This window comes from Athene noctua, chromosome 7, assembly GCF_965140245.1.
Source record: "Athene noctua chromosome 7, bAthNoc1.hap1.1, whole genome shotgun sequence".
NCBI lineage: Eukaryota > Metazoa > Chordata > Aves > Strigiformes > Strigidae > Athene > Athene noctua.
In genome coordinates, this window is record NC_134043.1 from 2,872,159 (window position 1) to 2,899,470 (window position 27,312).

At 39.8% G+C, this 27,312-nt stretch overlaps 1 protein-coding gene across 2 annotated transcripts in view; it reads right to left on the reverse strand.

Moving 5' to 3' along the window:
- The window catches only part of KIF5C (kinesin family member 5C), an 86,707-nt gene that overhangs the window by 24,144 nt on the left and 35,251 nt on the right, over positions 1-27,312 (reverse strand). For both annotated transcript variants that reach the window (XM_074910074.1, XM_074910075.1), the window contains exons 4-15: positions 25,243-25,347; positions 22,492-22,540; positions 21,604-21,659; positions 20,618-20,705; positions 18,493-18,617; positions 16,612-16,716; positions 16,139-16,287; positions 11,633-11,781; positions 8,358-8,533; positions 6,180-6,248; positions 2,269-2,475; positions 1,126-1,272 (exon numbers count right to left, since the gene is read on the reverse strand). In XM_074910074.1, the coding sequence (XP_074766175.1) occupies positions 1,126-1,272; positions 2,269-2,475; positions 6,180-6,248; positions 8,358-8,533; positions 11,633-11,781; positions 16,139-16,287; positions 16,612-16,716; positions 18,493-18,617; positions 20,618-20,705; positions 21,604-21,659; positions 22,492-22,540; positions 25,243-25,347 (1,425 nt within the window). The remainder of the gene's footprint in view (positions 1-1,125; positions 1,273-2,268; positions 2,476-6,179; positions 6,249-8,357; positions 8,534-11,632; positions 11,782-16,138; positions 16,288-16,611; positions 16,717-18,492; positions 18,618-20,617; positions 20,706-21,603; positions 21,660-22,491; positions 22,541-25,242; positions 25,348-27,312) is intronic.

The following is a 27,312-nucleotide window of genomic DNA, read 5'->3' on the forward strand; positions in this document are numbered from 1 at the left end:
AGCAGGATATCAACAACTCTCAGAGTCAACACTCAGCCACACGTGCTTGCTTTTAGCTTTGAATGTGCAGGAAAGCTCATTGCTCAAAACCTGAGAAGTGAACTATAAGCAAGAAAATGGAGTGCACTGTAAGGGATTTACATACATCTTGAAAACTGGTTTCTCATTCAGTTCTAGAAATTGCTCTTTTCCATGTGGTTTTAAATGGACAGGTATGATGGCGTGAACATCACCAAGAAGATTTTCCAGGTCATGAGAAGTTTCCATCAGAGATGTGCCACTTAGCAATGACCATACAAATACCTTTTCTCAGCATTTTGCTCATCCACAACAGGAGAAGTGTGACCAATTGAGTAGCTACCTCCTCTGCTGCATCTGTAAACCCAAGAGCCAGACAGAAGGCAAACTCCAAAGCAAAGTTGGCCAAAATCTGCACCATTTCCAGGCAGGTTCAGATATCAAGGTTTCTGCTGCTTCAACCACTTTTGCTCCCATTCTTACTTTCTTACTTCAGAGGAAAATGATGCTCTGCAATTTTTTCTTCTATAAAGGTCAATACACAAAAGTTAAGCTGGTCTTACTGTCATGTAATTATTTATGTGGTATCAAGCACAAATTTACCAGTGCTGGAAATCGGTAGTTTTAAAGCATCTTGTGTTCAGAAACACAAGTCTCTGGCTTTTAGAACTGTTCACCTTCAGCTACACAACAGTTTTAGGACGACCTTCCAACAAAAAGGTAGCCAACCAGAAGCCAAATCTCACCAATAAAGATTCTCCAGATTCTGGGAACACAGGGTGATGCCAGCTAACGAAGGAGCAGGGGTACGTGTGTGTTGTTTTGGGGGGAACTCAGCCCCCCCGTTAATAAACATCTCGACACACAGATGGGCTGCATTAGTTTGGCCCCAAACGCTGAGCTGGGAATAAAAGTGGTAATTGTGTGCACAGACACTGACCATCTCTGACCCAGACAAAGACCTCTTCAGGATTTCACTCTCTGCTCTAGCCAGGATTTAAACAGCAGTGTCCTGGGAGAAGGACTGCTGTGTCACGCATATTCCACATCAAGTATTTTTATACTGCAGGAGGTGTGGAGAGCAAGCAATAAAGACAGCCAACTTACTGTTTTAACATCGTTAGTACCAATGATTCCTCCAATCTCTCCCAGGTCCTTAAGCAGCAGGTTCAAGATTTCCGTAGCTCTCTTCTTCTGATGGTTACTGAGCTCCTGCAACTGGCCCAGCTCCCTCTGGGTCACTGTCAGGGCACTCTGAAAAGGTTTAAAAGCAAAAGTTACCCTCCTCTCCACAGGCCATCAGTTCTTCTGTGGTATCTAGGTTACACGGTATTGTCTTGTATTTTCCTGAACATGCCTACTGGCTCAACGCACTGACGCATACAATTCCACCTTGCCATAATCCACTTTCACAACTCACTGCCTAACAAGGCTACTTTAGATCTATTAAATGTAGTAAATCCGGTAAGAATCTGATTTGCATAATACATGTCGAAGAAGGTTAATCACAGAGCAACAGGTATAGAAGGATATAAAATTCTTTTTTTTTTTCAAATGGGTCTCATCGTAATCTGTTTTACTGAAGTGGATAAAGAAGTCTTCCACGAAGACCTGTTACAACAGCTTCTTCAGTTTGTGTAATGAATTAAGGAGCAAGGACATATTAAGCTAATAAGCTAATCTTAATTTTTCTCAGATCAGGTTTTTTCCTTAAGATCAGTACACACCAGCTGAAAAAGCTGACTTTCGTTCTGATTCCTTCCTTGAGTTCTCCCGACTCTATGTAAAATCTCTGCTCCACAGCACAGAGTCCAGAAAAACACAAAATGCTGCAATTTGCATTAAGCAGATTTTCACATCTCTCTTGGCATAATACAGTTCTTAAATAACCAAAACACAGAATGGCCAGTTCTCACATTCAGTTCAGTTGCTGCTATGGTGTGCAAACACGGAGGTTGGAAGAGCCACAATCTGCCATCAGCTTCCACAGAGCACGTTCTGAATTACCTTAATTTTATCATTTAATTAAGACAGAAGAGAAGGCAGCGTCGACAAATATGGATCTTTTAACAGCTTCCCTTCTACTCCAATTTTTAAACTACATAACAACATACTTGGCAGCAATACCTGAAAGATTACTGAAATGGCAGAGGCTGGCAGTCATCTGGGAACCCCTACAGAAATCTTTAGGGGAGGTGCAGAGTTAGGGGGCAAAGGAGGGACCCAGCACTATAAACTGCTTGCTCTTACACTCTTCTGTGCCAGCTCGTCAGCCAGCTGCTCGTTGGCCCTTGTTTTGTCCTCCACTTCTTGGGATTTCTGGTCATAATTGACAGCTAATTCTTCCAGGGCTTGAAGGACTTCTTTCACTTCATCTTTCGCTGCTTCATTCTCAATCTGAAGACGGGTCAGCTCCTCCTGAATCTTCTCATAATCTCTCCTAGTGGAGGCCAAAAGCTGGAAAGCAGGTATCACAGAAACATTAAGTCACCCAAGAACTCATTCAAAAGACAACATTGAAAAGGGCAAAAACAGACAAAGAGAGAAAGAAAGAGTGAGCACACAAGCATGTGCAAGAGAGAGAAAGCAGGAGAGAAGAAATCCTGCTGCTCTAACAGAAAGAGCATCAGTTTTCAGCATAAATGTATTTGAAGGAAGCAAAAAAGGCTCAGAACTTCAATGCAAAGAAAAAACGTAATCACATCCTATTATGGCACAAGACCGAGGCAGAGAAACTTAATTTAAAACAGTATCATACTTCCAAATAAATTTCCTGCCCTCAATCCAATGCTGCAGCTAGGACCAAAAAATACCACAAAGTACAATGTTTCAACACAGACCCACAGCTTTGAACTGACCCAAGTAAAAGAGCGCTCTGAGGCAGTTTCAAAGATCTTGTGGCATTAGAGAAACATTTTGATAAGCAAATCTATGACGATTATTCTTAGTTATCATCTGAAGCGCAATGCTGAAGACAGATTAGCTGAGGCAAAAATGATCTTAAGAAGAAAATACAGACTTCACACATACTAGTGAGTATTTCCAATTTGTAAAACTTATTAAATTTACTCTTTGCATGCTACTAAGAGAGATGCTGAAGTTTCAGTGATAGTGCTGATTGTAAGAGGTCAGTGGCACAGTCCTCTCTCCCTTGCACCGCTCCATCCTCGCTCAGATGTTAAAGTCCTGAAAATTCAGCTATTGGGTCCTTAGCACAAAACCAGACACAACAGCAGTCATACACTGCAGAAGGATGGGGATATAAATAAAAGGTGCCACCTAACCTTTATTGCTAATATTGTACTTTTCAGAATAACAAGAAAATCAGGGCTTAACATTGCATAAAAACATTAAATATAGTACTATAACTAATAAAACTAGTGCACTGAGATACAAGAAGGCATTCATGCTCATCCTAACAGCAAAGTTTGGACATTCATTTGCAGAATTCACTTATTTCTGAGCCTTCCTATGTATGGATTAGTATAATATTATCGTACTGCAGCTTTCTTAGACAGTAGAACACAATTTGCACTACTGAAGTGTGCAGGGTGCACTTCTCCTGACCTGTCCCACCACTGCCCACTGGCTCCCAGGCCATGAAGAAGTTGAGTGTGAGACCCCAAGCAAAACAGAAATGTATTTCTCTCTACAACAGACCACCTAAAAGGAGAATGTCAGAGAAGACATTGCTTTTTTTGGCTCAGAGTGCTAATGGAAAACAGGAAACCAACCAGGCAGCTTCAGACACTGGCGCGTGCCCAAAGTGGCGACGAGAGGATTCAGATGTAAGGGAAATTTATCTCACTGGTAATGCTGCAGCCTCACAAGTGCACTCACGTTACGGAAAAACCCACTGAATTGCCAAAGCCAGATGGCATGTAAATATTTAAACAACAAAATAGCTTAAAATAATCTTTCTACTAAACACAGATGGAACTATTATTTACATTTACTTAAGAAATTTTCTGTGTGAATATTAGCGTGACTTCAAGTAAAGGGAAGCGTTATGTATCACCTAGAGCATAAACACAGCTCCTCAGAAGAGTCTTGCTGATATAATGTGGAAAAATATACCACGATTTTAAAAGGTTATTAATAACCCATTATACCAATCAGTTGTAAACAAAGGGAAGGAGACGATGGCTGAAGCACGTCACGGATCTGTTCCCAGCACGTGAAAGATTCAGAATCCCCCCCAAAACACACACCCTAAGAAACAGCCAGTGGTGAAAAGGTACCAAAAGATACCAGTATCAGCACAATGCCATCTGTGGCAGGCCTTAGATTTATAATTAACCTGCTAGCTTGATCAAGCAGAAAAAAGTACTCTGGTTAATTAGGGGGAAGCAGAGTGAGGCAGCTGCTCTGCAGCTAATATATCACACAGCTAATCACAGCTTTAAGAGGAAACAGGTACATCGCTCCCACCGCGCAAGGTGAGGCTTATGTGTGGAAGACAAAACCTTAGAAAAATTAATTCAATTCCCTTCAAGAAGAAAATAAAAATAGTGCATTAGCTTTCAAAGGGAAGAGATGGACAGATGAAGCAGCTAAACCTTCTGAACAAGCTGTGCGACACCAGCTGCAGGGATTTCAGTAAGTCAGCAAAGCTAGACTAGATCATGTGGAAAAAGGGGAAAAATTGGTCTGTAAGGCAAGGCTTAGAGGCCACTGGAAACTTGATTCATCTTCCAGATGTAATATTGATTATGCAACACAAAGACGGTGGGGAATAAGCCTGCATACAGCATGCTCCCAAATATCTAACAGAAAGAAAGGAGTGCACATCACTCAAAAAAATAAGATAAAAGAGAAACCGCGAGGGGAAAAATAAGCTTTAGATCAGAACACTGATGTAAAAAAGATGGGAGAAGTGAGATGGCATAAGTAACACACATCAGAAAATAACATTGCTCAGAATGCATAAAATTCTGTTACATTTGTATAGGCACAGATAGCACACAATACAGAGTAATCAAAAGAAAGTTGTGGCAAGTGAACGAAGAGCTTCATCGTGGAGTAAAATAAAGTTGGTAATTCCTGCAGTGAGGGTAAGTCCCCCAAGATGGCAGGTAAGTCATGAGTGACAACAGACTTTTTCATACGTTGTTCTCTCCCTGTTAAGGAGCTAAACCTTGGAAACCCTTCCTGAGGGCTTGGATAATGATTGAAACGTGGACAGAGTCATTTTTTAATTGCTCGAGAGGTTTCACACCCAAGAAAAGCAGCCAGCAGAATGCTGTACTCCAGCCAAAGTGGCTCGGGCAGCTGGGAGAGGCACGCTCCTCGAGAACCACGGCACTTTCATGCTGAGAGACACCAACGATTCAGAACACTAATGATGGGTGAACTCCCACACCAGGATTATCTCCTTAGTCTGAACAGCCCTTTGCTCGTTTTCTCACAGTTTTGCAAATCAGCGTAAAACCATCTTCTAAGAAAGATCACACAGCAACATTTGGGGAATTTGGTGATTTGGTGTTATTGCCAGAATTTGCACTAAAACTTCTCATAAACTAATGACAGATAAGGGGACGACTTGACTGTAAGTTTCGTGATCATATTCCTCATCTTAAAAACAACCACCACTCATTTTACAGACAATGAAACAAAACGTTTGAAGTGAGCAATCCAAGATTTAAAGCAGATCAGCACCACTGATCAGTTTTGCAGTCTCACCGATGTCTCTCAGTACTGCCTCCAATTCCCAAAATAATGAACTTCACTAATTGATTGCCAGGAGTAATTTTTATACTGTTAAACTAGGAAATCTGTAAGTACCTGCACTCTGCAGGGTCTGAATACCTGAAAGGATACAGACAAATTGAAAACCATGACTGAAGTGAAAACTGAAGTGAAAAATACTGGAGATGCTCCTACCTTGGTGTCTCCAGCACCACTTCCCAGCAGGACGTTAGGCTGTTACAAGGAGTTACCAAGGCTTAATGCTCTTCTGAGAATATTATGAAATTTGAAGTTTAAACCTATCTGCCACACAGGTTTCTCTTACCTACTGAATTTTAGCCAATTAATATGAACAACAACAACTGTGACAGGATCGCCAAACAAGGGGCTCATAAGCAAAATGTAAGGGGGTTTTAGGTTTTTGGTGTTTGGGGGTTTTTTTTGGTTTGTTTTTTTTTTTTTTAGTTTTTTACCTCCTCTTGATCCAGCATTTGTTGCTTTAGTTTTTCAGCCAACTGGCTCTGCTGGTTGATTTCATCATCCTGCAATGAAAAGGGTTGAAGATTTTTAGTTTCTTTTCACAGTTCTTTGGTCACTTTTCCCCTTTCTGGAAAAGAAGGAGGGATAATACCCCAGCAAACCTGGCGCACGTTTGAGTGGTATGAGAGGAGAGAAAAATATACATACAGAGATCTACATAGTAAAAGCAATGCATAGATGCAGTTGTCTCTCGTTTATACCTAAGCTGAGGTGTCCTTGATGGTAAACAAGACACTGATGTGGTCAGAGTTGCACCTGGTAACTTGCAGGAGACTTGGTCAACATATGTGATGTTTTACAGATGTGCAAATACAAACACACCCTTTCCTCCCTCCCTCTCTCTTACTGTCCTCAAATTTTGGCTGAAGAGAGATCACTAGAGACAGATTTATTAAGCAATTACAATTTACAGCTAGCTCTGAACTGCATTAATGAAAGAGGAAGCTCAAAACACAACACGGAGCTTGATCTCCCTCAACTGCAGAATTTGTATTTTCCTACTCCATCACAGCTCTTGAAGCAAATCCTGCCAGGTAGTGCACAGCCAGGCATCCAACTGGCACGTCAGCTTTCTTGGTAAGGCAGCATCCTCATGGCTGGGAACTGAGCTTAAATGCAGAAGAGAAATGATGGACGCCACTGCAGGAGTCCTTCCTCCAGAACGCCACACCCAGCAGAGCCCCTGAGCAAGCCCCCCTCCGCTCTCATCACAGGTACCCTTCCCTAAAGGAATTCACCAAAGATAAACAGTTGCTTTTTACCCTATCAGAGTCAACTGATATTTTGTGTTTCACTGACAAGCACACTAATAGATTGATTCCTGATAGTAACACAGCTATCAAATAGAATATATCAAACCATTTTCTAATATTAAAATAGTCTCAGATGTAACACAAGAATGGTCTACACGGTAACAAGCTATAAATGGTGATATTTTGGTTTTGTTTGGGGGATCAAATACCTTCTCATTTCCCACAGTACTGCAGTAATACACCAAAATTATGCTTCCCATGTTTTCTAGGATAAAACTCAAACCTGCTGCCAGTTCCCTCAAGAATAATTCAATGGGCTTTGCTACTTTTGATGAAGGGAAGTGAAATAACGACAGGCTTTTTTTGCTTTTTCTAATCAATATGTAAAAGCTAGAGACTGCTACTGGGCACGTACTCTCCATCACAGAAAAACTGTAATTTCTTAAAGACCTTAACTGTTCTTTTGTATGCCAGCAACATACTGCTGTGTGCAACCAGGCTGTGCAGAGACACCTCATGCACGTCAGAGTTAAGGCTTAAACACAACCCTCCACTCCTTCCCTTGGTATTCAGGAACAGCCAGACTTGAATATTAACACACAAGGGAACAGTGGGCTTTTTTCTGATATTTTCTTGCTAATTACAATTCAAAGTTAAAATCGAGTTTTCATTAATGATTAAAGCTACCCTGAAAACTTTTGCTAGATAGCCTTTTAAGCTGTTCTCACCCACAATGGTCAATGGTTTTAGTATGCCTTTTTTTCCCCCCACTTCTTATCTTCACACAAGCCAAAGCTATTAATGGCAAGTGCTCAGTAAATGTATTGCTGATAGCGTTAAGTACCAATGATGTATTTCAAGCTGTGCAAATAAATAAATAAATAAAGCCACCTGCACTCCAGGCGGTGTTCACAGCTGGAACAACATGAACAAAAGAGACCCAAGGGATGGTTATATATTTTTCTTAAAATTCTCATACACAATAAATATATTAAAAAATCTTGAGATACAGCCTCCCTTTTTTTCTTTCTCCTGTGACTCCAAGATGACACTACAGTTTGCTGAGGGATTTTACAAATATCACTGAAGGAAAGGAGGGCTGAAAAGCCTGTACCGAGCCCTTAAAATTAAAGGCAAACTCTAGGTCTGATTTCATGGTGAATGCCCCCAAACACTATCTGCAGAGAGAACAGAGAGCTGACATGATAGGACAAGGGCTGGTTTTAAGCAGCGATAGTGTTTTGAACTTTGGGACATTTTCCAGTTCATGGCACCCAGGAAACGAAGGGAGACACCCACCCATTTTGTTTTAGTTTTCCATTTCCACCCAGGGAATGGAGTCAAACCAAATGTTCACACCTTATCATCCAGCTGTCTGTAGAGACTGGCAATCTCCTCATCATATTTCTGCTTCTCCTCTGTCGAGATACTGGCAACAACCGGTGTGATGTTGTCAATAATGGGGGTGTTATCGCAAGGCTCCAGGTTCTTCTGGTCCTTGGCGCTGATCTGTTCATCTTCAGGCACAGCTTCTCCTGCAGACACACAACCCACGGTCACCACAACCCAAGAGAGAGGGTTGCCCAAACCCACAGACATCCTGGGATGGTCCTTCACAGTTGCTGAGAGGGACTCAGCAAAGCAAAGGAGGGCTGTATCCAGCTGTGCAAGGCAGGCAGCTGCCACGCATACAAGTGACAGGCAAAAGAAAAATTAAAAAAAAAAAAAATGTGCATCCTCGTTAGAAGGATGACCTCCGTGGTTAGAAACATGAACACACCAAACGTGGCAATGGTTTGAATGGCTGTCATTAGAAGCACTGAAATCCTGGCTCCCCTTTCACTCAGGCCCTCTGTACATGGGATTAGCTTCATGGATTAAGAGAAGTGTAAATAAAGAGGAAAAAAATCCAACTGTCAGCCTAAAGTCTGCTGGCAATTAAATGTCTCTTCCCCTCTACATTTCCAACTGCCTTATCAACTCTCCTTCCCCCATAATGAACTGCTAGAGCATCAGGACAACAAGCAAGACAGCTGCATTTAAAACAATATTCACCTTCTGCCTTGTCACATCTAAAATTAAAGCGCATACACCGATTTTCAGATGTCGCCTCCGCATATCAAAGAGGATGTTCTCCCTACACATGTTCTTTCAAAACCATTTTCTCCGAGGAATATTTTCTTCGGTAACGTCGGCGCATTGCAATTACGAGCCTGCTGCAGTTCAGTGAAGAGGGACAGGCAAGGCGCTCATGCCACAAATTGAACCTACTCTCGTTAGTCTGGTGAGAGCCTCTGCGAGCCCCTGAATGCCACACGCCTTGCTCAAGCTGAGGGAAGGTTTCCTCCAATCCGTCTGCACAAACCGGGTTTTGGGTTTTTTTCCTTTTCTATGGAAAGCTACAATATTTTAGTCCCGTAACGCTTTACCAGCCATTCCTCTTGCCAAGACAGCGTAGGCACTATTTATCTTACTGGCAGGGAAACAAATAAACAGGACAAATACATCACAAAAAAAAAAAAAAGGCAGGCTAATTCAGGCCCCAAAGCAAACCAAAACAGGGCATGAAAGAGCATGACCAACTAACGGAGAAGATAATTTTTTCAAGCGTAAAGCATGAAAAAGAATAATTTGAAAGCAAGCACCATAACCTCTATAAAAGTACTTCACTCAAAATACTTTTTTGCCCTATTGCTAATGGCTTGATGATATTTTATATTATTAATGAGAAAAACGTAAATTGATTTTCCGTTGTTGCGTTGCACAGAGCAGAGTAGGAAAGGTGGGCTCGGTCAGACCGTGGGACCTTGCACACACAGCAACACTCCTCTGGCTGGGGAGAATCCATCGGGAGCCTCCCAAAATCAATCTTTAGATTTTCATTCATTGGGTGACAACAACCTTCTACCTGTAAAACACAGACTAAATTGTGCATTTGGACACAAGGCTGCTGAAATCCTGCTTCAGGGAGAACTGGCCACACCCACTTTCTGCTACAATTTTAATTTGCGTATTATTTTTTCAATTTATAGAACAAGCTATACCAACGGAATATTTATGCATTTATCTTGCATTTCATATTCAAGATGCGATTTCTGTGACTCTTGGATTTGTAAAGAGCCTCCTTTGACAGAATATCCTTCCAAATGATGCTACTGCAGAAGGTCAGACAAGAAATCAATAGTATTTTGAATGCATTGAATGTATTGCTGGGTAACACCAATGAGAAAAACAGGACAGCGGGGACGAGGAGGTGCACATATTTAGACAAAACAATCGGGACAGCATGTTATAAGGCTTGTTTATATGGCATATAGAAAGGATCTATAGAGGGTTTTTTCTAAAAAAAAATTGTTTCTAGAACGGGACGGAAATTAGAAATCATCACATTTAGCAAACACGGAATGAAACAGGCAGAACATGAGCAGATTATAAATCCCCAGCACTCCTCAACACCACCAGCAGACCGACCGTCTCCATAGCAATTGCACTATGCTGATAAGGGGAATATTCCCTGGGCTGAAGTCTCCAGAGAAAGATGGGGAACGCAATCGTTAGGTAACAATCTCATCTGAAAGGCAAGTAAACAGCACAAGAAGCCAAACGAGGAAACAATTTTTTGTATTCATAAAGGTCGGGTATTATCTTTGAAGCAGTGATTTCACCCAGGATGTTCAAAACCAGACTTGACTGTGCATGACAAACTGTGACTAATAATTAAATCACAGATTTGTTCTCACTTTAGACACTTCACGTTTGCAAGAGTTACAGACTATTGAACTGCCAGATGCATCAACATATAGGACCTGGATGACAAGCAATTTAGAAAATAAAAATGACTCCAAAGAAGCAGTATTTTACCGTTGGGGGTTTGTTGGGATTTCAGGGTGAAAGAGGGATGCAGGGTTGGTTTCTTTGGGTTGGGGGGGTCATTCATTGGTTTGGAGTTGGGGGGCTGACTTTTTTTTAATATGTGGAATAAAAAGATTAAAAGGATGGTTCACTAAAATTATTTGTCAGTGTTCCAGATTCAATAAGAATTCTTTAATTTGTATGTATGCATGAAAATATTCTTCCTCCTCTACCATTCTACACTTGATCTTACAACCTACCCTGAACAGAGATTCTCTCTGTTCCTAAACAGAGAATAGGCTGTTCTCAACATAAATTTCACTTAGAAGCCACAGAAGGAGACAGGTGGCGATTCTTCTGATCACAACACTCCTAATCGTTGTACTAAAGGACTAGTTATTCTAATGTTAAAACTCAATTATAAAAAAAAGCCAGGATCTAGTTACCTTAAAGCATAACAGGACTGATTCTCATGTAAAAGGAGAAGAGCTCTTTAAAAAAAATCCCAAACATAATGACATTTCACCTTTTCTTTATTAATATTACTAGCATTATTAAAAATTATTGACACCTTCCTGTATTCTCTACACCTGATATCACGCTAGTTTTGGCATGTATAATGGTAACTCCTGTGTATGACTGATGGCAGCTTCCCTGGTTTTTGCTTCTTCACCTTTTAATTATTATTAGGAAGCATGACTCTTACGATTTAAGGCAAGATTTAAATATATGTAACTTAAAAATACAAAGACATGTACCCATTCCCATTTTCTGGTACGCACCGTTTCTCCACCTGTTCAGTTCCAGCTCTAGATGCTGGATAACATTCTTTAGACTCTTGTTTTTGTCTTTCTCCTTCTCGTACTTCTTCTTCCACTCCTCCGCGGTCAGCTCCAGATTCACAGAGACCGTGTTCTTAATCGTCTTAGCTCTGCACAACAAAACCAGGTCTCAGTTGCTCTGCAACTTGTATCTCAATACAACAGTGAGGATTCAGAAATTTTTCCATAACACAAAGGGAAACTACTAAACGTTTGCAATTTATTTTCTAAAGCACAATGCTACAATTCCATTTTCTCTCCATCCCTCAGGACCATTACTACCTGGAAGCCTCTATAGAAATTTTTCCGTATCAAAATCCAGCAGCCAGTGACTTGAGGCAGATGTGCATCTGCTTCTTCATATTCACAGAATCATCAAGGTTGGAAAAGACCTTGAAGGTCCTCTAGTCCAACCATGAACCTCACACTGACCGTTCTCAACTCCACCAGATCCCTCAGCGCTGGGTCAACCAAAGAAGAGAAGCTCTAGAAACTCTTCTTGGATTAAGGACCAAACCAAGTCCTGCTGTTATTGCTCTGCTAGGTAAGCTGTCACCTCGTAGCTTCTCCTGGCCTGAGCCTCACCGCAGAATACCCCACACCAGCACCATGGGCTCGCCCCATCTCTTAACAACCACCCCTTGAACTCCTCCAACAAAACTCAGCCATATTTCAACCACCACAGCATGAAGTATGTCAACAGAGGGAAGCAGAGATATGGAAACTTATCCTTCTTAAAAGCCAAATGGCATTTTCAAATACGTTTTGGGGGTGGAAGGAAGAGAAGGAGGAGAACTGCTGGTCAATGCCAGGTACTGGGGTTACTGCTGGGCTGAGGAAGGCTCTCAGTGGGAGGGGAGCCTCAACTCATGCCTGTGCCACTGCAGGCAGGCTCAGAGTTACTGCCTCTCTACGCAAAAATATCACAAAATTCAAACCCTTCTAACAACCACCACCACCACTTTATTATTGTGAAAGTGCTTAGCTCCAGCTGAACCTAAACAATTGCACCACAAAATGCAAAGCAAGCAGAAAAATATGCACAGCACCTACTCTAGCAAATCCACATTTAAAAAGAAAAAAACAAACAAATCAGTATGAATTAAGAAAGCTTCAGATCTTTGCCCTTCACTGCTCAGACACCAAGTCCCTCCAGTCCCTCTAGTGCTGCTGAATAAAATAGAGACTAAGGAAAGGAATAACAGACAAACCTCTGATCAGTTTGTAAAGGGGTGGCTGAAACACCAATGCAAGAAACTACATCTGGAAATGGCCTATAGATGCACTGGGGCAAGCACATGACCTTAATTATTTCCTTCACAGCTCCACTTCCTGATTCTAAAGCATCCTTTAAAACTGGACAATCCCTAAAAATCCTGAAAGTTTGCTTTTTCAGCAAGAAAACACTCCCACACCTGTGCCTCATACTCCAAACTGCAGTCCAGTGATTTGCACTATGTGGCAAGCAGGAGTTTTACTACCTTAGAAATGTTTTTAAATAAGCCTGTATTTGTAAAAACTAACCATTAGGCACTATTTTAAATATTGTCTCTGCCAAAAATATGGCTCCAGCTTCCACTCATTTAACTGTACTGGGGAAAAAAAAAAAAGCCACACTGGAAAGTTTATCGACTGCATTACCCTAATGATGGATGAAGTACTTACTGGCAAGTAAAATTAAGAATAATATAAAAACACAAGAAAAGATGAAGCAGAAAGAAGAAACCAACCCACTACTAACAGAGGAGCCCATGCACATGTTGATTAGTACAAGTGGGCCTGCGGAGATGAATTTTACTGCTGACACTTATTTTAATGGTGATGTAATTCTTTTTTGCCGGGAAAAATGGAGGAACCAGTAATCACCCATGAGTCATGTACCTTCCCTTTCATGTTATTCAGGTCCTTAAAACTGTCACATCAGAAAAATGAAACTCCCACAAACCAAAGAGCCCGTAAAAGAAACCACTTCCCATAGACAGCAAGATTCCTATCCAAAATGCTGACAAATAATACTCCCTGTGTATAGCAAGTGTGCTGCTCTGCAGGTCTAGGGCACCACCAGCCCTCCTACTTATATTTCCTCTCTCACAAGTGAATGCTCTCCACGAGGAACTCCTATTTCAGCCCAGTTCTAGAGCTTTTCAGCAAAGAAAAACCCTACAGTAAACCCCAATCGAGCACTCCCACCGAGTATTTAGTTGTTTTCCCATTTTTTTTCAGCTGACATCCTAGGCCTCAGTAAGGAACGTCTTAAAAATGTTCCTCTTCCTAGATAAATGTCAGTCATGTCACATCACTCCAAGCTCTCTAGCCAGGATGCGCAGAGTTGGTTTGAAAATTATTTTGCCACAGACAGAAAAGCAAGATTTACTGATTACTGAAAAGAGAAATGAAACCAAGAGAAATATAAACTGAAATAACATGGAAACTGGACTTCCTCTGCACACACCTCCTTGAGTACCCAAGCACACAACTTCCAGAGAACCTGAAGCACATGGCAAAAGTACACCTCTTTTAATCTAGATTTTAAAAAATAATTTTAAAAAAGACACACTACCGTTTAACCCCCTTAATCTGATATTTCACTGCTTACATTTCTTTTTATTTCAAACCATAGCTGCAGACAGACAGTTTAGCATAACAGCAAGCAGACTGAAACCTAACACAGCGCCTACTTATCTATTTAAAATTAAATGTCCCTTGCAGCTGCATTACTGCCCTGGAACCTTAGCCAGGATGAATTAGCAGGACCTTTGGGAGAGCTCTTCAGGTCTACGGAGGTGCAAGACTCATCTAAAATGGCCTGCAGGTTTGAACTTTGAACCATCGAAACATTTAAACTTTTACCATCAACAAAAACTGTGCGACTCATTATACTTCAAAGTTCTTAACACCATTGAGTAACTGCATCTTAATATTTGCGTTTACTGAAAATTTCTGCGACACACATTATAGCAGATGGGATAGTAGAAGCTTACATCTTCAGTAATTTAAACTCATGTTCATCATACAATGGTGAATTAAAATGCCATGGCAACACTTAATCTAATTATGTTAATGACCACTTCCTCCCTCTACAGTCTTTTTTCCATAAAAACTTACTGCAGCGACCTGTGAAGTTCCCTTTGGGGAGTTTTTCCTGCATGCTGTTATTTAAATGAGTAGCTTATAGCTCTGCTGTGAAGGAAGGAAACGCTATAGGAAGCGGAGACCAGAGGAATTCAGGGGTTTTGCAGCACGTGGGTCCCTCCTCACCTTCCACAAATCCCAAGAGCTGACGCCAAGGGCAAGTTAACGCTGGTTCTGGCAATGCTCGAGGGAGAGCGTGTGGCAGAAGTGCCCTCCAGGCCTCACCTGCACCAATGCACAGCTCTCCACAAAGAGGGGCTGCACCCAACTGCTGCTGTCTGTCCTGCACTTTTACACGCTCTTAGACAAACACACCAAAGGGATCATCTTCCCTCACGAAAATCTAAGGAAAGCTTGCATTAAAGGATAACAACGGGGCAATGAATTAATAGAAGACTGTCAGATTAATCTTTTATACATGATTTTACTTTCCAGTATAAAATAATCCTTAACAATATGGGCTTCGATGCAAATATTATGCCTGGTGGATAACAACCCATTTTCAGAGACAAATTTATTGTATTGTACAAACCGTTAAATAAATTCTATTTCAAACAATAACTTACTAATATTTTTCTTTCTGCTACTACACAAATAAAATGAGTCATTTTCCAAAGTATCAGAGTTCTCCTCCATTACAACAAAAGCAGTAATTACATAATCAGCCTGACCTATTTCTGCAAACTTTCTAAATGTATTTCATATGACTATTGCCAACGAACACATATGGAAGAGAAATTTTCTTTCTGAATACTTCCACACTTATTTTATCTTCGCTGTTTCTGAGGACTTGTTGCTAAATTGTTACGATGCTTCAGTCATATTAAAAAATGTCTGTGAGCCATCATGGTAATCTAACAAAGTTGTCAATATGACACCGTGCCCATATTCTTCATTTTTCTTAATGGTTAAAGAATACTTCTTACAACCCTAACAATAACCCCTGAGATGCCATTCGAGAAGACACATCTTAAAAGCATCATGAGCACTATCAGATAAAGGAAAACCAAATGGTTTCCACTGAGTTAGCCACCAGAAAACTGCCCAATACCATTATCTTCCCCATAAGATTTCAAAGAACGACTGTAACACTTTGTATTTTCTGCAGGAAAAATTACCAGAGCTTTTAAGTAGTGCAACTGCTGGCCAACATTAACATTTATTTTTCTGGTACCACAGGGAATGAAGAGACAGTTTTCTCAAGTTCTCCAGTACTATTTTTGAACAACTCCAGAAACCATAACCTCCCTATTTTAAAATGCTGAACTCCTCTCGCTCCCCTCGGCACGGCTGGCTCAGAACACAGGGAAGAGCCTAACGCTGAGTGGGACTCACCGCTGCCCAAACATCAGGGTTGACTTTGTTTCTGCTTCATTGAACACAGAAGGAGAGCAGCATATAACGATGGTGGTTCTGCAGTTCCCACCAAGGGAATCCTGGAGTATTCGGGTCATTTTGCTGTCTCGGTATGGAACATGGGTTTTCTAATCAAAATATAAGTAAGAGACAATTGTTTTAAATAATGATAGCGTAATGAGAAAGAACATGAGTCAACAGTAACAGGTTTAATGGATTTGAAGTATAGAATCCTGAAGAGTAATTGTTTTGATTGTGCTAAGACTGGATAATCACTCAAGTGAAATCACTGAGAATTAGTTTCTTATCTTTAGTAGAACAGCAGAAGTGTCACTGGTTGGAAAGCTAATATTTTCTTCTTTCTGAATTGTTAGCTTATTTTTTTATGTGCGTGGCAAAGAAACAGATAAATAAAAAGCCATTCTTCAACAACACAAAACAGGATTACTTACAGTTCCTTCTGCCAAGGCAGATATCACATTGCCTAAAGCAGACAAAGACTTATTGATATTTTTAGCTTCATCAAGAACAGCGCCCTCCGCTCCAGTTTTGCTGACCTACCAAAGAGAGCAGGCAACAGTCAGGCTCGGCTCCCAGCAACCGTCTGTACAATACAACGCAGATAGTGCAACAGTTAAAGATGCTCTTGGAAGAAAAACAAAGCAAGCTTGTCCTCAGCACGAAGAAGGAGAATTTTATCTGCATTTTTTTGTTAGTGGAAGCCTGTAATACTTCCACTTTGCTTCCAGTGTAAGAGCAAGTTGCCCCTTACTTTGTTAAGGGAAAAGCTGGGAGGTCTGTGCTCGCCTGAGGACACTTGGGGACCATTCCCAAGGCCAGAGAGTCCACACAGACAGGGAACACCACAGGTATATTCTCAGGGCACACTCAGTGGTAATGCATATGCCACCGAACGAGTGCCTTGGCTTTGTATTTTACTTGCATGGACCAAGAATATCAGGCCTGAAAAAGTGTGATCTCACTCATCCTGAATGCGAGCTTTACTGGTCCTTGAGCTGGATCCCAAGGGCGCCCAGGTGAGAAGCTTCGTGGCCTGGGACCAGCACTCCTTTGGACAGCCACACAGCTTTATAGTCTTTTCTCTCTTTTTGTGGGGGGTTTTCTTTAAATTTTTGGGGGGGTGGTTCTCCACATTAAAACTACAGTATGTGCACTTTCCTCTAAAAATGTCACATGACATAAAAGGAAAGGTAATGGTCTCTTTTAGGAAAGTAATCTACCAGGCAAACCCTTCTTTCAGGTTTTCTGTACAATGTCTTAACAAACATGAAGAGCCACACAAGTTTTGTTTTCAGAGGAAAGCAAAGCCTGACTAGGCACTCATTTTTTAAACACCATGAAGAGTTCTTAATCTAACGTTTAGTATTATGTTCAGTAACAGAAAGTAACACAATTAATTACTCAGATGGATGGTTTCTGCATTGTACCAATGGGTTATCAACTACTGCGTCCCAATGAGCATTCTGAAAGCTGCCCAGACTATCAAACAAAATCTTCCACTTTATTTCTCATTTTCAGAAAGAAATAGAATTGTATGACCACAATGAGAGTCATAGCTTCACCATGAGTAATTATTTTGACATGCCTAATAGTTACCAAGCATCCAGCTTGAATAAAGAATTCTATGGCGTTGCAAAATTACAAGGTTTATAATTTATTTATTTCATTTACAGTGAAATTTTGAACACTCCAGAAGTTGCCAGAATGAGAAACTGGGAAACAATGTTGTTTTTCCACTGCGGAACTGCTCTAGATCATTACTCTTTTGGTAAACAGACATAAGCTCTTTTCTGGTTAGTATTTTTCTATATTGGAAAGCAGAAATAGTCACCACAAGAGAGTCATTCAGTGAGCTTCAAATAGACTTCAGCTGTATAACTGCATTAACTGCTGTTATTTCATTGATCTAGCATGTGGAATAATTACAGAAAACCTAGAAATAGGACATGTCTGAATATAAGAAAATTAAAACAGTTGTCTAATTTGACAAATTACATTACAATTACACTACTTTCCTCAAATACCCACAACTAAATGTGAAGCTATACAAAAGCACACTGGTTCGATCCACTTCTTTGTAAATGAAGTTATATTGCAGATTTTTGAGCTTTGCATTTCATACCAATAGTTCTGATCTGCTCCTTTTTTCCAACCTACATTTAAAACAAAAATTAAAAATTGCCATACTAATGATAGCCTAAGGTAAGACTTCTGTAAAACCTAGCTTCGTTTAGCACTGACACACATTCCCATGATCAGTTCAGTGATCCCACTGGGATCATTCAGCATTTTAGGAAAAAAGGAAGGATTACCTTCTCGCTACCAGCCAAGTCTACCAGGTAAAGCTTTCCACTGAGTTTCTTCTCAGTTTCCACATTCTCTTGTTTAATATTAATGAGGAAGATACTGTGGCTCCTAGAGCTGTGTTCATTCATATCTGCAATCACATTTGAAAGGGGTTTTTTTTTAAGTTACTTTAGAACCCGATAAGAAATTACATTTCATCCGAGCTAGCCTATGGCTAGCAAATTCCAAAGTATGAGGTGATTCACTGGAGAACCCAGACCCCTGTACTGACAGCAGTGTCTGCGCCGAGAGCTGCTCATGGACTATGGAATGAGCTCCTACTTTCTCCCAACGTGAACAAATTAATCAGACTCACGATAAATGACAGCCTTGGAAAAAAAGATGCTTTTTCTTTTCCTTTTCTTTCTTTTTGGAAAGTTTTTTTATTCCGCTGAAGCGATAAAATTTGACCAGAAATAGTAAAAAAATAACCAAAAAAATCATAGCATAAGAATAATAAAGTAACATTTCACAGATACAGTAAGAAATAAAGGCTCTGTTCTTTTATGCTTCTTCATGAGTATAGACAGCTTAGACAAAACCTGCTGTGATAGAACAGACACTATTTAGACACAGGACTACAATGAAAATGTATGTTCAGCATCCTGGGTAGAGGAATAATTCTGAGCTGAGCAAAAGAATTTAAAGAGAAATAATAATAATTGCAATAAAAAGAAGTTGGGCAGGTCTCAGTGCAATTGTTTGAGGAGATCTCACACAAAGATTTAGCGAAGGTCTTCATCAAACCCACGCTATTTAAATTGCAATTTCAGATTGATTTTTATTGCTTATGGAGTTAAAGATGCTCCTTCACCCAGGCTGCAGGTAAAACCCAAGCAGCTATAGCTTCAGCTTCCACTTATTCTAACTTTGATTGTAACCATGTTATGCTTGAAGTTTCATTAAGTAGCAAAAGGAAAATATTAAGAATCGGTAAAGCACTTTTTCTCATCTGTTTTCTCTATTTTCTGTTACCACAAACCCCCCCCCACCACCTTTCCCCCATTCCCTTTCATAGCAATGTTTATATCTATCTGAACTATCTTTTTCTCCTCCATTTCCAAAGTCAGTGTTTTTCAGTAACACTTCCAAATTTGCTCCTTGCCACTTCAGTCTAGATAAAATTCATCCTCTGTCAGCTTTCATCATAACTTTTCTGGGTGCACCAAATGCAGCAGGTAGTATCACAGAAAAAGGCGTATTTGGATATTTTTTGTTAAAGAAAACAGCAGAAACAATGGGAGGAGGCATTACTCAGAAAAAAACAGAATACATTTCTATTAGTATGGTGAGGAAGGCATGGGAAAGCTAAAGCAACATAGGGTTTAACAAAGCAAGAAGGTAGAGACATGGAAGAGAAAGAAGTTACCCGGTGCATCACAAAAAAAATCAATTAAAAAAAATCCGCAAACAAAAATCATACCCGAAAAACCCACCCTACCCCCAAAATTTGAGTTACAAGCTGAGGTTCTGCCAAGCCCACTGCTTGGATCAAAGACATCTTACAGTATAAATTGGGAAACAGCCCATTTTAGCACCGTAATGCTAGCAGGCTGTACACAACACGATGTCAACAAATTTGGCACAGGCTGAAATGATTATTATGATTTTTTAATTCGGGAAGATTTGTTTGCTTTGCTATCGTTGAACTCAATCCAAGTCACTGCTTCACTTGCAAGAGGTAAGTAGGCAGAGGCTGATAATTGCTCTGCGGCCTTTGCCTGCTATGTGACCAGTGAATTGCTCTGAGTTCTTGACTTGTAGCACAAAGAAGAATGTGTGCGCATAATTTCAAAATATCTATACTACACGTAACAATACAAATTTGGATGTTTTATGTGACAATACTATACAATGCCAAATATTAAATTCAGGGGTTCTCAAAGCTGAAAGTCAATAAATGTTCCTGTATGCAGTGAAGCAGTAACAAAAGTCCAGCTCTATTACTTTTAAAGCGTTATAATTTGTGCATCGTTACATCGTTCACATAAATAACTCAAAGCACTCTGTGAACATGAAGAATCAATACACCACGAGGAAGCTACAATCACCCACACTTTATATCCGGAGAAGCTCCTGCAGAGTACTTACTTGTAACGGCTACATGACGGTTAGCTTTCCCTTCATCAATGACATCCAAAACTTCTTCAGGACTAGATACAAATCTTTCTGTACAACCCTAGAAATATGCAAGTTGAAAACAGAAAAGTTGAGGCAGCGTCCTAGTACTCCAAATGCCAACGGGAAGAGTATTTAGCACTGATGAACAAAACAATTAGAAGAACCATCAACATCCAACACGATCATTAGTGAGGCAATGGACCAAAATATCCCTTTGTATGACTTTCAGGAGTCCACGGGATAATCTGAGAGACAATTTTCTTTCACAAGGTTAAAGACTCGCTCAGATCCAAACATGCAGCAGAAAAGAGCTTCTGTATGTAGAATATGTGGAATGATAAGGCATATATTCCTGTTACTAATTTGGGTTAGGTTACATACCCAAATTAGTTTTTCTCTCTCAAACTGCAAGACAAGATGCATAGTCCTTGTTCTCTGCCTTAACGCAATATTACTGAAGGAATTATTTTAACATTTTTTTTTTTTCCCTCCCCAGGAACAGAACAATATTATATGTACATTAAGGCTCACATATGTTCATAACAAGTATGTTCATAACAAATAAGTGAGAGCTCAGGAAGCCATCAAACAAATCCCTAAACCAACAAATCTGTTCTAAAATATTGCAAGATTACAGCAACAAAATATTAAAGAAGAAAATTCTTCAAGATGTTCTCTTTCATATCTGTCATGAAATGGGAATACGAATACTTAAAATTTAACACCATACTAACAAAATGGAAATGTTTAATGTCAGAAAAATAAAGAAAATGTAATTCAAGCCCATTAATATTTCAGGAAACTGTTTAAATCCAGGGACCAATACTATTTTAACATTCAAGACTCTGAACATGAGCTGAATCATTCAGCAAAAACACTGCAACACAAATGTAAATGTGTAAATAAATGCGTATGTGGGAAAGAATGAAAAACTCAGCATCAAATTTTCCTTGTACCTTAACATATGGGACTCTGTTTTTGTCTTCATGTACAGCGAGGTTTGTCTTTGACACTAGAAAAGATGGAGATCATTAGGAATATTCCACAGGTAATATAATGTGTCGACTATAGGCATGACAAATACCATGAATGTATTAAATTTGTAAGTGAGAACTGTAGTCACTTCCTGCTCCTTATGAAATTTCTGTTACATAAAAGTTGTTTCTTGTGTCGATCTTATACCTGTTTCTTTGAAGTTAACGTTGTGGCACAAAAGCTTTTGGTTTATTGCTTGGATTAATAAAACAAACAGACCAACTCGGATTTTGAAGAATTTCCAAAGAGAGAGAAGAACTCACTGGAATTCCAAAAAGCTCAAATACATATTCCTGGGTTTGTGTTGCCATTACATACATTGCTCTGTCTTCAGACCAGTTCAACACACACAATTCACACTTTCATTAACATACAGCACACACACACGGAGACACAAATTGTAAAAGAGATCGATCACTCCCAACAAACTCTACCTAACAGAAGCAACACAAGGAGTAAGTTGAACCAAATGTATTCTAAATTTAACCAAAAAATCTCAACAAAACGCTATATACATTTTTAAACTGTAGTTTTACTGTAAGAACATATGTTGCCAATGAGGCTCAGACCTGCCTTGGGGTCTGTAAAATTCTCTGCACTCATTGATTTATAATCAAGCTATGTAGCACTGCAGAGGCAGGTGCACAAGAGTCAGAGATCAGATGACTTTAACTGCAAAATTCTGTTTCACAAACCCAGTCCTACAGCTTAAATTTAAATCACTCTCAAAAAAAGTAACTGTTTCCCCTTAAGTGTTGATTTATACCAAACCAAAACCCACTTAGTCACATAATAAATGCAGAACTTACCATCAAGTAGGTCCCTTATTTTGTCCAAATATATCTCAAAGTAGGAAACCTAATTAAGTAATCATAAACATTACAGATTTAAACTTTGGTGCCTTAAAAATCTCTGTACTTATATTTCTGTATCTGTCAAAATAAAAAGCATCAGACTAAAAATAAACCCCACCTCCCACATAGCTTAAATTACATCTTCCGTGTGAACATACTTGTATTTTGAATGATTTACAAGTCATCGATTTTTCTTCATTTATCAATGATTCATCAGGGATGTATAGCAAAAAACCCTCAGAGAAATCTTGTTGGGTTTATTTTTTTTTACATAGGCAAGATTGACAAAAATATTGAACAGAATCAAATCAATTCAGCTGCTATCATATCAGTACGGATGCATCACGAGAAGGGTCAAGTTTGACAACTGTAAGAGGTACACTGACATTCAGCAGCACAAAAGCAGACAGCACCTTCAGTGGGGTAACACACAAGTTACATAAGCCTAAGCAATATATATTAAATTAAGCTTTTAAATAAAGCATATGTGAAATCTGTCTTGAATCAACTCCCAAAGACAAAACTGAAAATGAGCTTTTCTGTAACAGAGAAACAATTGTGCTAAGAAAAAAAAAAAAAGAATTCAGAAGAGGGAGAATGAATGAATGAATGAATGACTCTGTTAATGAAAGGGTATTTGACTCACAGAAGCAAACAGAAATGTGTTAGGGGCATGGTGCCTAACTGTACCCTAAATAAGCTTTATCCAGGGATTATTTAGCTAGAATACTACATGGCTAAACTCCAGGTATCTGTAATCTCTAGCTATGTATTAAACTATCATTCTCCCTCATGTGAAAAATAAATTATGTCTGGTTTTTTATACTGATGAGTTGATCTCCCTATGTGACAACTGCTGTTAAATAGATATATTTTGCTTTTGTGCATGTACTTCACCTGTGTCCCATTTAAAGCCATCCTCTGGACCAGCTCATTTCAACAGTCTGGCTCACCCAGACTTAACTCATGTGCTTTGTATTGTCCTATTAACACACTGCTGAGGACCAACCCACACAAGAGATAGCAAGTTCCCCTCCCTGTTCTAAACGGGTCTCTATTAAAGAGGGAGAGAAGAAAAAAAAAAAATTAATTTTCAACGTTGGCTCAGTTATTAAAAGAGTATGACAGTTTGGTTAAATCCTTGCTCCCAATGACAGAACATGCATTTCTCTCAATGACAGCTCCTTGTATAATCACTCACTCACTCCTATTTAGGCAGCTTTTCTGTTAAGATATTCATAAACGTCAACTATGCTAGGAAGCCACAGAAACAATTCAGTGCTGGCAGAACATCGTTTATAAAGCAATAATCTTCTGCCGAGACAGGAATTCACTACATCTTGTACAAGGGGGTCCCCATATGTTGGTATCCAAGTGTTATCATGTAGAATAGCAATAGCCACAGGAGAGCTTTATAGATGATGAAAAGAAATCAGTGTCACTTCTATGGAAGCCATTTCTATGAAAATTCAGAGGTGTCTCTTCTAAGCAGCTCAGTATTTCACAATCCAAGGTCTATTCAAATATTTAGATGGTTTATTTGTAATGTGTAAGGCTGCTTTTTCTGTCTGTACTTCATGAGCACCCCCACGAGCAGGCACTGCTGAGAGGGTTCTCAATACAAGATGACCTAGTTCTTCCAGATCAGTAGCTGGTTCAGAGGTACTTTGTTAGATTATTAAAATATATATATACACACATATATACCTGCCAGAAGTGCTTCAAGGGCTCTAGTGCAAGCAGCACTAAAAAGCCACTCATCTCTAACTTTCAGACACAAGAAGGACAGAGGAAGAGAGCTCCATTCTCAGAGAGCATCACCTGGTCACAGCAGGAGAGACTGTTCCCACATTCTACCTGTGCTCAGCTACTTTACTTTACCCAAGCCAGATATGTAGGTGTATTTTGTGTGTTTTGAGGGAGGGACGACACAGAGGAGTGCTAATTTTTCCTGCAATCCACTGGGTAATTTTACTGATGTCTGCCTGGAAGCAAGCTGTAGTCTGACCCCAGCTCTGCCAGACGGACTGATGTCCCCCCCATGGCTGAGAGCTCCCCAGGACACTGGATGAACAGTAAGAATTAAAGGCCACTCAAAAAATTTGAGAGATCATATGGTTGGGATTAAGATAGGGACATGGAAAAACACAGCAGCTGTTCAAATCGAGACTTGGATCACCATCTTAAGGAACCCATGCACAAGCTTTTGAGCTAAAATTTACTTCTAGACATCTTTCCATAAATTGCCCAAAGTCATCTTCCCTCCATTTCAAACCCACATATTACAGAGGACTGTTTATATCCTTGAGATAAGGACAACATGTCAGTATTCTCAAAACCATCGTGCGGATCAATGGTATTTATGGTCATAACTAGCAGGGCTGAGGTACAGCCCTTGGAGAAGCTGCAGGGAATTAAGTGTTTTCTTACCCTTTTGGCTAGGCTATCACCTGTGGTGAGAGACTAGACAAGTAACAGACTACCAAATCTGAGATGAAAACACACTGAAGAAAAACTTCCATCAAAGGCTAATAACTGTATTGGGTTATTTCTAGTAAATATCTTCAGTAATGGAACGGGGTTTGAGTTATAAAAGGCAGAAAGGAAAAATTCTGCAGCACAATGTTACAGCATGAATGCAGCTTTCCCACCCAGCTCAACTTTCTGTGACCCGACCCATTACGTAACACGTCAGTCTGCATTTACCTTTATATGAAACTCCAGGTTTTCATCCATAGAATAGATGTGATCAAAGATGTCATGTGCAATTCTCGGAATGATTCCCATGAGCTGAGGGTCGTGCAGCTTTCCCTGCGGACACGAAACCAAACCTTGGTAACTTGGAAAGCCTTGCTCAGGTACGAGAGAGGAGAATGTTTTTCCAAACACACCTTCCTCCAGTGGACACCTACATGTCTGCAGCTCGGGAGGCAGGGATTGTTTGATTTAAGTGCACAGAAAAGGTGGCAGAACAACTCAATGTGTTAGCATTCTTCGCCCAACGGACTGAATTTATTTGTTTTGTCAGCTCCTGCCACTTGCCAAGCACACTGTCCTGCCGTTATTTACACTGTCACTCTCTGATCAAAGGTAGTCAAATAATCACAAACAGACGTCCAAATTACAGCCCAGTTCTCCCAGTTCAATCAGATATTTGGAAATGTGTCAGAAACAAGAAGTATTAAAGCATTTTGTTTCTCTTTCACCACTATGCTAGAAAGCTAAAGGGAAATCTGGGTTGTAGGGATTTGGGGATTAGAGTAACATACTCTGATTTGAACTCGCTGGGCCTATTGCCAGAGCGCTGTGCCTTACAAACACCACTGTTCTCTGGGTTAATTTGAAAAACCACCTTCCTTTATGCTTTCAAGAACTGATTATTAACAAAACCCAACAATTGCCCTGCTGGTGTGGCTCCTTTTAGTTGCATTGCTCTTTTTGAAAAGCCAGACACATTCAGGAAAGCTAACACCACTTGAAAACAGAACAGAAATATGAACTCGAAATAAAAACCTTTTCTGACTACAGCATACACTGTATCGTTATTTTCAAATGTTTTATGAAACTGATTAAATATGCAATAATATGTCAGTAGTCGTAAGACGCCATCAGAACACAGAGTCTAGAACTCTAATATATCTTTTGAATATATCTTTGTCCAAGTAGTACAGCCCATATCAGTGAAACAAAGCATCTTACTCCAAGTAGTGGGAGGAATTTTTATTTTTTTTTTTTTAAATAGTGGACAACCATACAATTCCAAATCATGGGAAGTCAGATCTGATCTGTAATGGCTAAAAATTATTAAACAACAAATTTTATTTAACGAAATAGGAAGAAAAGCATACCCACATACATGTGGTTTTCAGTATTATGCATGTTTGTGAATGACTAGTGGGTCACGTTGACCTGTTTTCCAAGTTTCTCAGCCTTTATTAGTATAGTCAAATATAATCTTCCTAGACGTTACTTCCTTTATGCTAAAGCTGGTGAAATGACAATCAACTTCCAAGCATCAACCTAGGATGAAGGAAATTTAACACGAAGAACTGACATAATCTCCCCATCTCAAAGCCTTTATTTAAAGTAGTTAAGAGATTTCTGCCCTCGAATTACATACACATCCTGGGGAAAAAAAAGGGGAGGGAATATAAATAAATCAGTTACATTGCTGACTGCTTTCCCTATAAAGCAGCATTCAGCTGTATCTAAGCCATGGATATTTTATTTATATTATACAAATAATATTACCCTCTGCAGCAGGAGCAGTTAAAACGCTATACCATATCCACCATTCTATTAAGCTTCTCGAAAACTAAAAAGTCCTTGTCATATGATAGACCATTTTATTTCAGACTATGAGAATGAAAAAGAGGGTGATTAAATAACTAAATCCCTGACAGAGGGGAAAACTGGTATGTATAAATACAGACTTAAACCAGACCCCAACGCTCTGTTTTACCTTGCCAGCACTCGGCTCCATCACACAGCACTGGTACTGAGCAGAGACTGCAGTACAGTTTTCACACCACCCATCCCTTCTCCCTTGAAAAGCTCACTGAGACCATCTGACTACCCTGTATTACTGCACAAGTTTTCCCAAAGAGGGGAAAGGAGGTTTTCCTAAAGTTGGATAAACGGAGATTTGTCGAGCGCATAATATCCAGCCAGAGGTACGTTTATGCTATCAAGTACCACAAAATGCACGATCCCTGAGGCAGCAAAGGCAGCTACAGATCCAGAAACACTACAGCTGTGCAGTGTCCCTGCTTCTAT